The sequence below is a fragment of the Rhinolophus hipposideros genome, assembly GCF_964194185.1.
Source record: "Rhinolophus hipposideros genome assembly, chromosome: 9".
NCBI lineage: Eukaryota > Metazoa > Chordata > Mammalia > Chiroptera > Rhinolophidae > Rhinolophus > Rhinolophus hipposideros.
In genome coordinates, this window is record NC_138055.1 from 55,211,432 (window position 1) to 55,225,002 (window position 13,571).

Below are 13,571 nucleotides of genomic sequence, written 5' to 3' on the forward strand. Positions count from 1 at the left end.
ACAAGCCCAGGAAGTGCAGAGAGTTCCAACCAGGATAAACCCAAACAGGTCCACACCAAGACACATCATAGTTAAAATGGCAAAGCTTAAAGACAAAGAGAGAATCCTAAAAGCAGCAAGAGAAAGACAGAAGGTTACATACAAAGGAACTCCCATAAGACTATCAAATGACTTTTCTACAGAAACACTGAAGGCCAAGAGGGAGTGACAGGAGATACACAAAGTGATGGAAAACAAAGGCCTACAACCTAGATTGCTTTATTCAGCAAGGCTATCATTTAAAGTTGATGGAGAGATAAAGAGCTTCCCAGAAAAGAATAAGCTAAAGTAATTTATTACCACCAAACCAGCATTGCAAGAAATACTAAAAGGACTTCTGTAAATAGAAGAAAGATGAAAACAATCTAACTACAAATTTAAAAATGGCAATAACTATGTACCTATCAATAATCACTTTAACTGTAAACGAATTAAATGCTCCAATCAAGAGACATAGGGTGGCTGAGTGGATAAGAAAGCAAGACCGTTGTATATGCTGTATACAAGAGACTCACCTCAGATCAAAAGACACACATAGGCTGAAATTGAAGGGTTGGAGTAAGATATCTCATGCAAATGAAAGTGAGAAAAAAGCTCAAGTTGCAATACTTATATCTGACAATATAGACTTTAAAACGAAGAACATATTAAAAGATAAAGATGGGCATTATATAATAATAAAGGGATCAATCCGACAAGAGGACATAACCCTAGTAAACATCTATGCACCTAACATAGGAGCACCTAAATAAATAAAACAGGTACTGACTGACATAAAGACAGAGATCAACAGCAACACTATCATAGTAGGGGACTTCAACACACCTCTGACAACAAGGGACAGGTCCTCCAGACAGAAAATCAATATGGAAACAACAGCCTTAAATGATACTTTGAAGCAGTTGGATTTAATTGATATTTTCAGAGCATTTCACCCCAATGCTGCAGAATACATGTTCTTCTCAAGTGCACATGGAACATTTTCCAAGATAGATCATATGTTAGAACACAAAACAAGCCTTGATAAATTTAAGAAAATTGAAATCATACCACTTGTCTTCTCTGACCACAGTGCTATGAAATTAGAAATGAACTACAGGGAAAAAAAAACAGGAAGACACACCAATTCATGGAAGCGGAATAACATGTTACTAAATAATGAATGGGTCAAGCAGCAGACCAAAGAAGAAATCAAAAGATATCTTGAGACAAATGAGAATGAGAACACGACGACCCAAAATCTATGGGATGCTGCGAAAGCAGTCCTAAAAGGGAAGTTCATAGCACTGCAGGCCTACCTAAAGAAACAAGAAACATCACTAATTGACAGTTTATCTTCACACTTAAGGGATCTGGAAAAAAAACAGCAAAATAAGTCCAAAGGGAGCACAAGGAAGGAGATAATAAGGATCAGAGCAGAAATAAATGAAATAGAAACCAGAAAAACAATACAAAAGATCAATGAATCCAAGAGTTGGTTCTTAGAGAAGATAAACAAGATTGACAAACCTTTAGCCAGACTCATTAAAAAAAGGAGAGAGAGGACCCAAATTAATAAAATCAGAAATAAAAGAGGAGAAGTGACAACAGACACCACAGAAATATAAAAAATTTTAAGAAATTACTATGAGCAACTATATGCCAACAAATTTGACAATCTGGAAGAAATGGACAATTTTCTAGGGGCATAGAACCTTCCAAGGCTAACTCAAGAAGAAACAGAAAGCCTGAACAGTCTGATTACCACCAGGGAAATTGAATCAGTAATCAATAATCTCCCAACAAACAAAAGCCCTGGACCAGATGGCTTTACAGGTGAATTTTTCAAAACGTTCAAAAAAGAATTATCACCTATTCTCCTCAAGCTCTTCCAAAAAATCCAGAAGGAAGGAAGACTCCCAAACACTTTTTACGAAGCCACTATCACCCTGATCCCAAAAGCAGACAAAGATACCACAAAAAAAGAAAACTACAGGCCAATGTCTCTAATGAACATAGATGCAAAAATTCTCAACAAAATATTAACGAACAGAATTCAGCAAAACATTAAAAAGATCATACACCATGATCAAATGGGATTCATCCCTGGTATGCAGGGGTGGTTCAACATCCGCAAATCAATTAATGTGATACACCACATTAACAAAATGAAAAATAAAAATCACATGATCATATCAATAGATGCAGAAAAAGCATTTGATAAAATACAGCAGCCATTTATGATAAAAACCCTTAAGAAAGTGAGAATAGAGGGATCACATCTTAACATAATAAAGGCCATATATGACAAACCCACGTCTAACATCGTACTCAATGGGGAAAAACTAAAACCATTCCCCCTAAGATCAGGAACAAGACAAAGTTGCCCACTTTCTCCACTTCTATTCAACATAATGCTGGAAGTTCTAGCCACAGCAATCAGACAAGAGAAAGAAATAAAAGGCATCCAAATTGGTAAGGAGGAAGTAAAATTATCACTATATGCAGATGATATGATACTATATAGAGAGAACCCTAAAGACTCCACCAAGAAACTATTAGAACTGATAGATGAATTTAGTAAAGTAGCAGGATATAAAATTAATATTCGGAAATCAGGTGCATTTGTATATACCAATGATAAAATATCAGAAGGAGAAATTAAAAAAACAATTCCATTTACAATTGCTCCAAAGACTATAAAATATCTGGGAATAAATCTAACCAAAGATGTAAAAGATCTGTACTCAGAAAATTATATGACACTGAAGAAAGAAATGAAAGAAGACATAAATAGATGGAAACACATTCCATGTTCATGGATAGGAAGAATTAATATAGTTAAAATGTCCATACTGCCTAAGAAAATATACATATTCAATGCAATTCCTATCAAACTACCAACGACGTTTTTCACAGAAATAGAACATATAATACTGAAATTTATATGGGACCATAAAAGACCCCGGATAGCCTCAGCAATCTTGAGAAATAAGAACAAAGTGGGAGGTATAACGATACCTGATTTCAAACTATACTACAAGGCTACAGTAATCAAAACAGCATGGTACTGGCATAAAAATAGACACATAGATCAATGGAACAGAATAGAGAGTCCAGAAGTAAATCCATGCCTATATGCCCATCTAATCTACGACAATGGAAGCAAGAATGTACGATGGGGTAAAGACAGTCTGTTCAATAAATGGTGTTGGGAAACCTGGACAGACACATGCAAAAAAATGAAGCTGGACCACCTCCTTACACCATATACAAAAACAAATTCAAAATGGCTTAAAGACTTAAATGTAAGATCTGAAACCATAAAATATCTAGAAGAAAATATAGGAAGAAACTTCATGGACATTACCCTGAGTAAGATTTTCACTGATATATCCCCTCTCGCGAGGGAAGTAAGAGAAAAAATAAACATGTGGGATTACATCAAACTAAAAAGTTTTTTCACAGCAAAGGAAACCATCAATAAAACAAAAAGGGATCCTACTGAATGGGAAAAGATATTTGCCAATGATATATCTGATAAGGGATTAATATCACAAATCTATAAAAAACTTACTCAACTCAACTCCAAAAAAACAAACAACCCAATTAAAAAATGGGCAGAGGACTTGAGGAGACATTTTTCTAAAAAGGACATACAGAAGGCAAGAAGACATATGAAGAGATGCTCAACCTCACTAACCATTAGAGAAATGCAAATAAAAACCACAATGAGATACCACCTCACTCCAGTCAAAATGGCTATCATCAATAAATCAACAAACAACAAATGCTGGCGCGGATGTGGAGAAAAGGGAATGCTAGTGCACTGTTGGTGGGATTGCAGATTGGTGCAGCCACTATGGAAAACAGTATGGAGGTATCTCAGGAATCTGAAAATGGAACTACCCTATGATCCAGTAATTCCACTCCTAGGCATCTACCCAGAGAAATCCAAAACTCCAATTCAAAAATCAGTATGCACTCCTATGTTTATTGCAGCACTTTACACAATAGCCATGATATGGAAACAACCGAAATGCCCATCAGTAGATGACTGGATTAAGAAACTGTGGTACATTTATACAATGGAGTATTACGCAGCCATAAAGAAGAAAGAAATCTTACCATTTGCAACAACATGGATGGATCTAGAGAACATTATGTTAAGTGAAATAAGTCAGACAGAGAAAGACAAGTACCATATGATCTCACTTATATGCAAAATCTAAAGAAAAGAATATGTGAATGAACTAATCAGAAACAGTTTTGGAGACAAAGAGGAAAAACTGAGGGTTATTAGATGTGCAGGGGGGTGGGGATAAGGGGGAAGGTGAGGGGATTAGAAAACAGTCAGTAACCACAAGATGGCCAAGGGGTTTTGAAAATTAATTTGGGGAACATAATCAATAATGTTGTAAAGATTTGTGGGGTATTCGATGGACACGTCTCCCATTTGGGAGACCACCTCAGGGAAGATGTAGATGCCTGATCGCTGCAATGTACACCTGAAGCTGAACAATAATGAATGCCAACTATAATTTTATATATATATAGGTATACATATGTATGCATATACTTACAAGAGGCAGAGTACAACATTGGGAGTGGAGACAGTAGAAATGTGATGGATCGGTGCGATGTCAGAGAGATAATGGATAGGGGAGGGAGGGTCCACAGTGTGAGGGATATAAATGATAAATGTCTAAGTATTACTATGTCTTGTGCACCTGAAACTAATAAAAAAATTTTTTTAAATGTCCATTGCATTCCTATATACTGTAGAATACTGTAGCACCAGGACTGCCTCCTCAAGGGTTAAGAAACCCTTTACTATAGCACCAGAACTGCCTCCTCAAGGGTTAAGAAATTCTTTACTGTAGCACCAGGACTGCCTCCTCAAGGGTCAAGAAGCCCTTTTCTGAACAGCCCCCAGACCAAAATACCTAGTCATTAATCATAAACACCACGTATTGCAAGGTCAGGAAGCTCTGTTGAGAAAAGTCTTATCTTGCAGCAAAAATGTAAGCAAGGACACAGGACCAAAAGTCTTGTAAATATCTTGCCTGCATGGAAAGTTACTGAGAGCCTTAAAATGTTATGCTATAAAAACCCCTAGCTTTGTGTGTTTGGGGTCCTTGTTGAAACCCGCTGCGTCGGGCAGATACTCGGACCCCAGCTAGCTCGCTGTGTGACTTGCATTATCGTGTGACTTCTGTTCGCTTGAGGAGGGGTTGACTCCGGACCCTAACATATACTAACAATGAAATCTCAGAAAAAGAAATACAAAAAACAATTCCTTTTGCAATTGCAGCAAAAGAATAAAATACCTAGGAATAAACTTAACCAAGGATGTGAAAGACCTATATCCTGAATACTGTAAGACATATTTAAAAGAAATTGAAGAAGACACAAAGAAATGGAAATACATTCCGTGTTCATGGATTGGAAGAATCAACATAGTTAAAATGGCCATTTACCCAAAGCAATATACAGAATGCAATCCCCATCAAAATCCCAATGGCACTTTTTAAAGAAATAGAACAAATAATCATCAGATCGTATGGAACCACAAAAGACCCTGAATAGCCAAAGCAATCTTAAGAAAAAAGAACAATCCTGGAGGTATCACACTCCCTGACTTTAGCTTCTACTACAGGGCTACAATAATCAAAACAGCCTGGTACTGGCAGAAAAACAGACACATAGACAAATGGAATAGAATTGAGACCTCGTAAATAAAACAACATAAATATGGACAGATAATTTTTTGACAAAGAAGCCAAAAACATACAATTGAGAACAGACAGCCTCTTCAATAAATGGTGCTGGCAGAATTGGAAAGCCACGTGCAAAAGAATGAAACTGGACTACTGTCTGTCACCATGTACCAAAATTAATTCATAATGGATCAAAGACTTAAGCATGACCTGAAACAATAAAATGCGAAGAAGAAAACATAGGTACTAAACTTATGGACCTTGGGTTCAAAGAACATTTTATGAATTTTACTCCAAAGGCAAGGGCAGTAGAAGCTAAAATAAATAAATGGGACTATATGAAACTTAATGCTTCTCCACAGCAAAAGAAACCATTGACAAAATAAAGAGGCAACCAAATGAATGAGAGAAGGTTTTTGCAAACAGTGCCTGCGATTAGGGGCTAATATCTGAAATATATAAGGAACTCATGAAACTCAACAACAAAAAAACAAACAACCCAACTGAAAAATGGACAGAGGACCTCATGAGACATTTCTCCAAAGAGGACATACAAATGGCAAATAGACATATGAAAAAATGCTCCACATCACTAATCATCAGAGAAATGCAAATAAAAACCACAGTGAGATATCTCCTCACCCCAGTCAGAATGGCTATCATCAACAAGACAAATAGCAACAAGTGTTGGAGAGGCTGTGGAGAAAAAGGAACCCTCATACACTGTTGATGGGAATGCAGACTGGTGCAGCCGCTATGGAAGGCAGTGTGGAGGTTCCTCAAAAAATTACAAATAGAATTACCATATGACCCAGCAATCCCTCTCCTAGGTGTCTACCAAAAAAATCTGAAAACATTTATCCATAAAGAAACGTGTGCTCCATTGTTCATTGCAGCTTTGTTTACGGTGGCCAAGACATGGAAACAACCAAAATGTCCTTCAATATATGAATGGATAAAGAAGTTGTGGTATATATATACAATGGAATACTATTCGTCGGTAAGAAAAGATGATATAGGACCATTTGTGACAACGTGGATGGATCTTGAGAGTATAATGCTAAGCGAACGAAATAAGACAGACAGAAAAAGCAGAGAACCATATGATTTCACTGATTGTGGTCGCACAACAGCCTAGCCAACTGTCCCTCCATGTCCTTCCTTAAGGAAAGAAGAGTCTGTGAGATTGTACCTTTCTGGGACTCTGTTCCACCCTTGTGTTTACACATTATGTCTCTCTGTCTGGTCCCCAAAAGATGGTTTGCAGCCAAAGACGGGTAAGATATCTCACGGGAGATACAACCTAAGCCAGGCAGAACCTAGTGGGGACCCCTAATGAGCTACCTTAGAAGAATAAGGGAAGGGGCCTTGCCTCCCCTTCCCCCTGCCTGGGAAAGTCTGTTGCGCGCCCTGGCTTTTCCCTTCCAGCTGTTTGTGAGAGAAGTCATGAGAACAACAAAGATCAGTTCTCTCCACTTATCTCTACGGAGCTGTTACAATATGAGAGACTTGACCCTGAGAAGGTACATACCTTAATTAAGACATCATGGGAACTTGTGCTTTGGCTGTTTGAAGGTTAAAATAATTGGCTTGGGATGTTTCTATAACGTGACAAGTGAGTCTCACAAACCGTGCCAAAAACACTGCTACTCCCTTGTATACTTATCAATAAAAGCCTCTAGTCGGCTTTATTCAGGGCTCCAGTCCTCTGAGACTGAGAGACCCCTGGCCTTCTGAGAGATTTAACAGCATTAAGTCTCTGTTTGTTTCTTTCTTAAAAGCTTAACCCAAACCGCCCCTTCTCGCCTCCTCACTGCACTTGTTGCGTGGGAAGCGACAACTGATATGTGGTATATAAACCAAAAGCATCAAAAGAACAAGACAAAGAAATGAGAAACAAAAACTCATAGACACAGACAATAGTTTAGTGGTTACCAGAGGGTAAAGGGTGTAGGGGTGGGAGATAAGGGTAAGGGGGATCAAATATATGGTGATGGAAGGAGAACTGATTCTGGGAGGTAAACACATAATGGGATTTATAGATGATGTAATAAAGAATTGTACACCTGAAATCTATGTAATTTTATTAACAATTATCACCCCAATAAATTTTAAAATATAAAAACATAAAAAAATAAAGTAACATTGGGTCTTAGGTGAAAGTTCTCCTTTAATATCAGAGAGAGCAGACTCATGACTCATGATACTAGGCAGTTAATAAAAATACATTAAGAGTATATTTACAATCTTATAATAGATTATTAATTAAACTTAGAATTCCTTGCAGTGCAGATATTGGAATTAGACTGGGGATACTTCCCCATCATTAAATACCTCTGTATACTATTATTTATCAAGTACATATTATTCTACACCGATGGGCAACTGAGCTGTCTCCAAAGATTGTAGAAGTTTGAATGGGGAAGGAGAAACAAATGCTCAAAATAGCAAAATTTAAAAAGCATATGGAGAGCAACAAAATATATATCTTCAAGGGTATTGTGGTATCCTTGAGGGTAAGCTCTCAGAGTTTTATTTGAGGTTTTAATCTTTTTTTTTCTTGTTTTCAGGAACGTATCAAAATGTTCAGAGGACAAAGATTTAGACTGAAATGTGTGAGAATACAATGAAGGAAACATAGGAGTAATGAATCAATAGATGATGTAATAAATGTTTAAAAACATTTTGTTTCTATGTACTACAAAATCATTTTTCTATAAAACAAAAAGGCAGAATGATTTTTTAAGCGTGGGTGAGTGTGGCCGTGTGCGTGCATGTGTGTGTGAGTCTCTTTGTTGTAGCCTTTTTATTTGTTCCTCTATTTTACAGCTGAAGCAAAGAATATCATTGTAAAGAAGGAAAATAATGAGAAATTACACAGAAGTAACAGAGTTTATTCTTCTTGGACTGACAAATGACCCACAGTGGCAGGTTGTACTTTTCATATTTCTTCTTGTTACCTACATGCTAAGTGTAACTGGGAACCTGATCATTATCACCCTCACGCTTTCAGATCCCCATCTGCAGACTCCAATGTATTTCTTCCTTCGAAACTTCTCAGTCCTAGAAATATCGTTCACGTCAGTCTGCATTCCCAGATTCCTTGTCGCTGTTGTGACAGGGGACAGAACCATTTCTTATAATGGTTGTATGGCTCAGCTATTTTTCTTTATCTTCTTGGGGGTGACAGAATTTTACCTTCTGGCCGCCATGTCCTATGACCGCTATGTGGCCATCTGCAAACCTCTACATTACACCACCATCATGAGCAGCAGAGTCTGTATCCTTCTTGTCTTTAGCTCCTGGCTTGCTGAATTCCTGATCATTTTTCCACCAATAATCCTGGTGATGCAATTGGATTTCTGTGCCTCCAATATAATCGATCATTTTATCTGTGACTCGTCTCCAATTCTGCAGCTTTCTTGCACAAAGGCTAGCTTTCTAGAACTCATGGCATTTTTTCTAGCTGTGGTAACACTTATGGTCACCTTAACACTAGTTATTCTTTCCTACATGCATATCATCCAGACAATTGTGAGAATTCCTTCCACAAGTCAAAGGAAAAAAGCCTTTTCCACTTGTTCCTCCCATATGATAGTTGTCTCCCTCTCTTATGGTAGCTGCATTTTCATGTACATTAAGCCTTCTGCAAAGGAGAGGGTAACTTTAAACAAAGGAGTGGCTGTGCTCAATACCTCAGTGGCTCCTCTCTTGAATCCTTTCATATATACACTAAGAAATCAGCAAGTGAAGCAAGCCTTCAAGAACATGGTCCAGAGAATGGCCTTTTCTGTCACGTCCTGCACAACACAATCCCTGGGAAGGCGAGGGAGGCGGCGAGGGTTAAACTATCATAAAGAGACAGAGACTCAAATATAGTTAAATCACAGATGACCAAGGGACTCACAGCCTCAAGGGACTGGAGCCCCGAATCGGGTCACCGTGGGTATTTATTGATTTTTTACAATAGAAATCACATGATTAGGGGCAGGGTCTGCAAAACTCTTATACCACACAATAATCATTCATTCACACAGTAATCATTCATTCCAAATCCTATCATTCATTAATCATTGATTAATAATCATTCATTCCAAATCCCATAATCGTCCCAAAGCAACAGATGCATACCATCTCCCAAAAGACCAAGGTGTGGTGCATACAATCCCTGGGGGAACAAGTCTCACAAGATAAGATTATCCCATGAGCCAAACAGGAGGGGCGAGATGTTATTGTTCTAATGGGTCCATTACACCTGAGGGTAAAGGACAATAGTTGAGGCATGCGTCAGCAGCTTCTCAGAAGAGGAGGGGCACAGCTACCTCCTAACTTTACATTAACTCATTGGGGTCCTAGGGGGGTCCCGTCTGGCTTAGGTTGTTTCTCCCGTGAGAAATCTTACCCGTCTTTGACTGCAGACCCTGCTTACAAGGACGAAACATGGAGACTTAGAGTAGCATAAACTCAACCCCAATGAGGGACAATCCCGCAGGGTCACCTTTCCCTAAGGAAAGATTGGAGGGGACAGACTGCTAGGTTGCTGTGTGACTACACTTTTCTTCAAATAAATGAATGTGATTATGTGAAAAATATACCCCTAAAAGCAAAGCTGAATAAAATTCTTTGCCCTTCCTTAAATAAATTCTTCAAACACCTCATCTCCTTCTTTAATATAGGCATGTTTATATGTTATCAATGTCTGTTTTTATTATTCTGAAAGCCAGGTCCTATTTAAAGAATAATACTGAGATAGCAATAATTATACCAGGCAAAATAGACTTTAAAACAAAAGGTATAACAAGAGACAAGCACTCAGTAATTCTACTTCTGTGTATTTATCAGTTAAAATCCAAAACATTAATTCAAAAGGACACGTGCATCTAGTGGTTCTGTAAGAGTAGGTTAGCATAAGAAAGGAAGCCATTTTCTGGACGACCTTAACAGGGTGTGGACCAGATATCCTGTTTGAAAAGAGCTTATCTTGTTAACCGCTGACTGGGTGGGGTACAAGCTCGCTTATCTTGCCAAACCCCCAGAATGTGGTGCAAGCCCATGATATGTATACTCTTTGAAGCTATGGAAAATTACTGGATGCTTTAAAAATGCTATATAAATCCTTGGCTTTGAGTGCTCGGGCTCCTTGTTGAAACCCGCTGCGTCGGGCAGAGACTCGGACCCCAGCTAGCTGGAAATAAACCTCGCTGTGTGACTTGCATTATTGCGTGTGTCCTCTGTCCAATTGAGGGGTGATCGATTCTAGACCTTAACATTTGGGGGCTCGTCCGGGATCCCCCCTGTCTCAAGGGAACAGACGACTCCTGATACCGAGGTTTACAAAGGAACTGCGGTAGGAGGTTTGGCCACCTCCAAGAGGAGAGGACTGAAACAGGTCCTTGACCAGAGAGACTGAAACAGGTCTCTGCCCGGTCCCAATTGAGAATTCTCATGGGAAGGAAGGAGCGGGTTACGACCCTGGAGGCTCCATTACTGGAAGTCGTGGGAGACGTCCCAGACGAGAAGGTGGCCCAGAGACGTCCGCAGTGGACGCCGTTTGGACGGGTCCTGGGTAAGGATCCTGAGTGTGGTGTGACTGGTGTGATTGAAACGGTGCCTGTGAATGTGGTGTGGTTGACCAGCAAGTGGGTGTTGAAAAGTCCTGTGCAAAGTTGTGTATTTGCTGGCATTGTGTCTTTCGTCTTTTCTTGGTTTCTTTTTGTGATAATTATGGGACAGGCTCAGGTAACACCTAAGGCTCTGCTCCTGAAGCACTTTCCTGAAATCCGCTCCAAGGCTCTTAATTATGGCGTGGAAGTGAAGAAAGGAGCACGAGTGGATCCTCACCAAGGCCAGAAAGAATGTCCCTGGTGACACGGGCGGCCAACAACCTTGCTGAACCTGATCCACGAGCACTTTCCCTTGAATAGACCGGATTGGGACTTTGGGAACGCAGAAGGTAGGGAGCGTCTCCGAGTCTACCGCCAGAGTCTTATGGTAGGTCTCCGAGTGGCGGCACGCCGCCCCACCAATTTGGCTAAGGTAAAAGCTGTGATGCAAGGGGAAAATGAAAGCCCGGCAGTGTTTTTAGAACGCCTCTATGATGCTTATAGACAGTACACCCCGTTGGACCCCCTAGCAGAGGAGAATCAGTCAGCCGTAATTATGTGCTTTATAAACCGGGCTGCCCCAGATATTAGGACTAAGTTGTATAAGCAGGAGGGACTGGGAGAGATGACCATTCGGAATTTAATGAAAATAGTGAAGAGAGTCTTCAACACTCGAGAGACTCCCGAAGAAAGAGAGGAAAGACAGAGAGCATCAGAGTAGGGAAAACAGGAGGCAGCAGAAGGAGATGGCCAAGATCTTGCTGGCAGGCATGCAGGGCACAGCCAGAGCGGGACCGAGTCCAGCCAGACCAGCCCGACCAGCCCGACCTCGGAGACCGCGGCCCAGACTAGATAGGGGACAGTGTGCAAACTGCAAAGAATATGGACATTGGAAAAGGGAGTGCCCCAAGCGCCAGGTCCAGACCAGGCAGGACACTCGGGTTCTGCTGGCAGGAATGGACAGTGAGTAGGGCGGATGGGACTCGCATCCCCTCCCTGAGTCTTCGGTAACTGTGTATGTGGAGAGGAAGCCAGTAGGATTCATGGTGGACACAGGAGCCCAGTACTCAGTTCTGAACATGTCTACGGAGCCCTTATCTCAGAAAACCACTTTGGTGCAGAGAGCGACTGGGTCCAAGGCTTATCGGTGGACCAATAGGCGCCAGGTGGACTTAGGCCACCACCAAGTAACCCACTCCTTCCTGGTTATCCCTGAATGCCCTGCCCCCTTTGTGGGGGCGCGATCTCCTGACTAAGATCAGGGCCCAGATCCACTTTGAGCCGGATGGCATCAAGGCAATGGATGGCCAGGGACAGCCCCTCCATGTTTTAACCCTGTCTCTTGCGGATGAACATCGCCTGTTCACCCTGCAGGACAACTCCTACAACCCTCCCTCTACAGAGTGGCCTCGTGACATGGTTTATTGGCTTAGAACATACCCTCAGGCGTGGGCGGAGATAGCGGGTGTGGGTCTGGCGGCCCGCCAAACACCGGTGGTGGTCGAACTCAAAGCCTCGGCCCAGCCTATCCGAGTCTGCCAGTACCCTATTTCCACCGACGTGCGGAAAGGGATTGCCCCACACATCAACCGCCTACTAGAAGCTGGGACACTAAAACCCTGCCACTCTGCCTGGAACACCCCACTTCTCCCCTTAAGAAACCAGGGGGAAAGATTATAGGCCAGTCCAGGACTTGAGGGAAGTGAATAAGAGGGTCGAAGACATCCACCCCACGGCCCCCAACCCTTATACCTTGCTAAGTCGCTTGCCCCCTTCACACGTTTGGTATACCACCCTAGACCTAAAGGATGCATTTTTTAGCATAGCCCTGGCACCCATCAGCCAACACATTTTTTGCCTTCGAATGGCATGATGGCAATACGGGAACCCCTGGGCAGTTGACCTGGACTCGACTACCACAAGGCTTCAAAAACTCTCCTACTCTGTTTAATGAAGCCCTGAATCAGGATTTGGACTCGTTCCGCCGGAGCCATGATTCAGTTGCGCTCCTGCAGTATGTAGATGATTTGCTTCTGGCGGCCCCCTGTGAAGCCGAATGCCGACAGGCCACTGGAGACCTCCTCCAGGAGCTGGGGCAGTTGGGCTATCGGGCCAGTGCGAAGAAGGCTCAAATATGCAGGCAAACAGTCACCTACCTGGGATATAAACTGAGAAGCGGAACCACATGGCTGACAGGGGCCATGAAAGAGACTATTCTTAGACTTTCAGT

At 41.1% G+C, this 13,571-nt stretch overlaps 1 protein-coding gene across 1 annotated transcript; it reads left to right on the top strand.

The window, feature by feature from the left end:
- Window positions 1-8,603: 8,603 nt before the first annotated feature.
- Window positions 8,604-12,597, top strand: LOC308501896 (olfactory receptor 6C75-like; the record flags this gene model as incomplete). Its single annotated transcript, XM_081058975.1, has 3 exons — window positions 8,604-9,580; window positions 11,663-11,891; window positions 12,445-12,597. 3 exons carry the CDS (start codon window positions 8,604-8,606, stop codon window positions 12,595-12,597), a joined length of 1,359 nt encoding a protein of 452 aa, XP_080915101.1.
- Window positions 12,598-13,571: the final 974 nt, after the last annotated feature.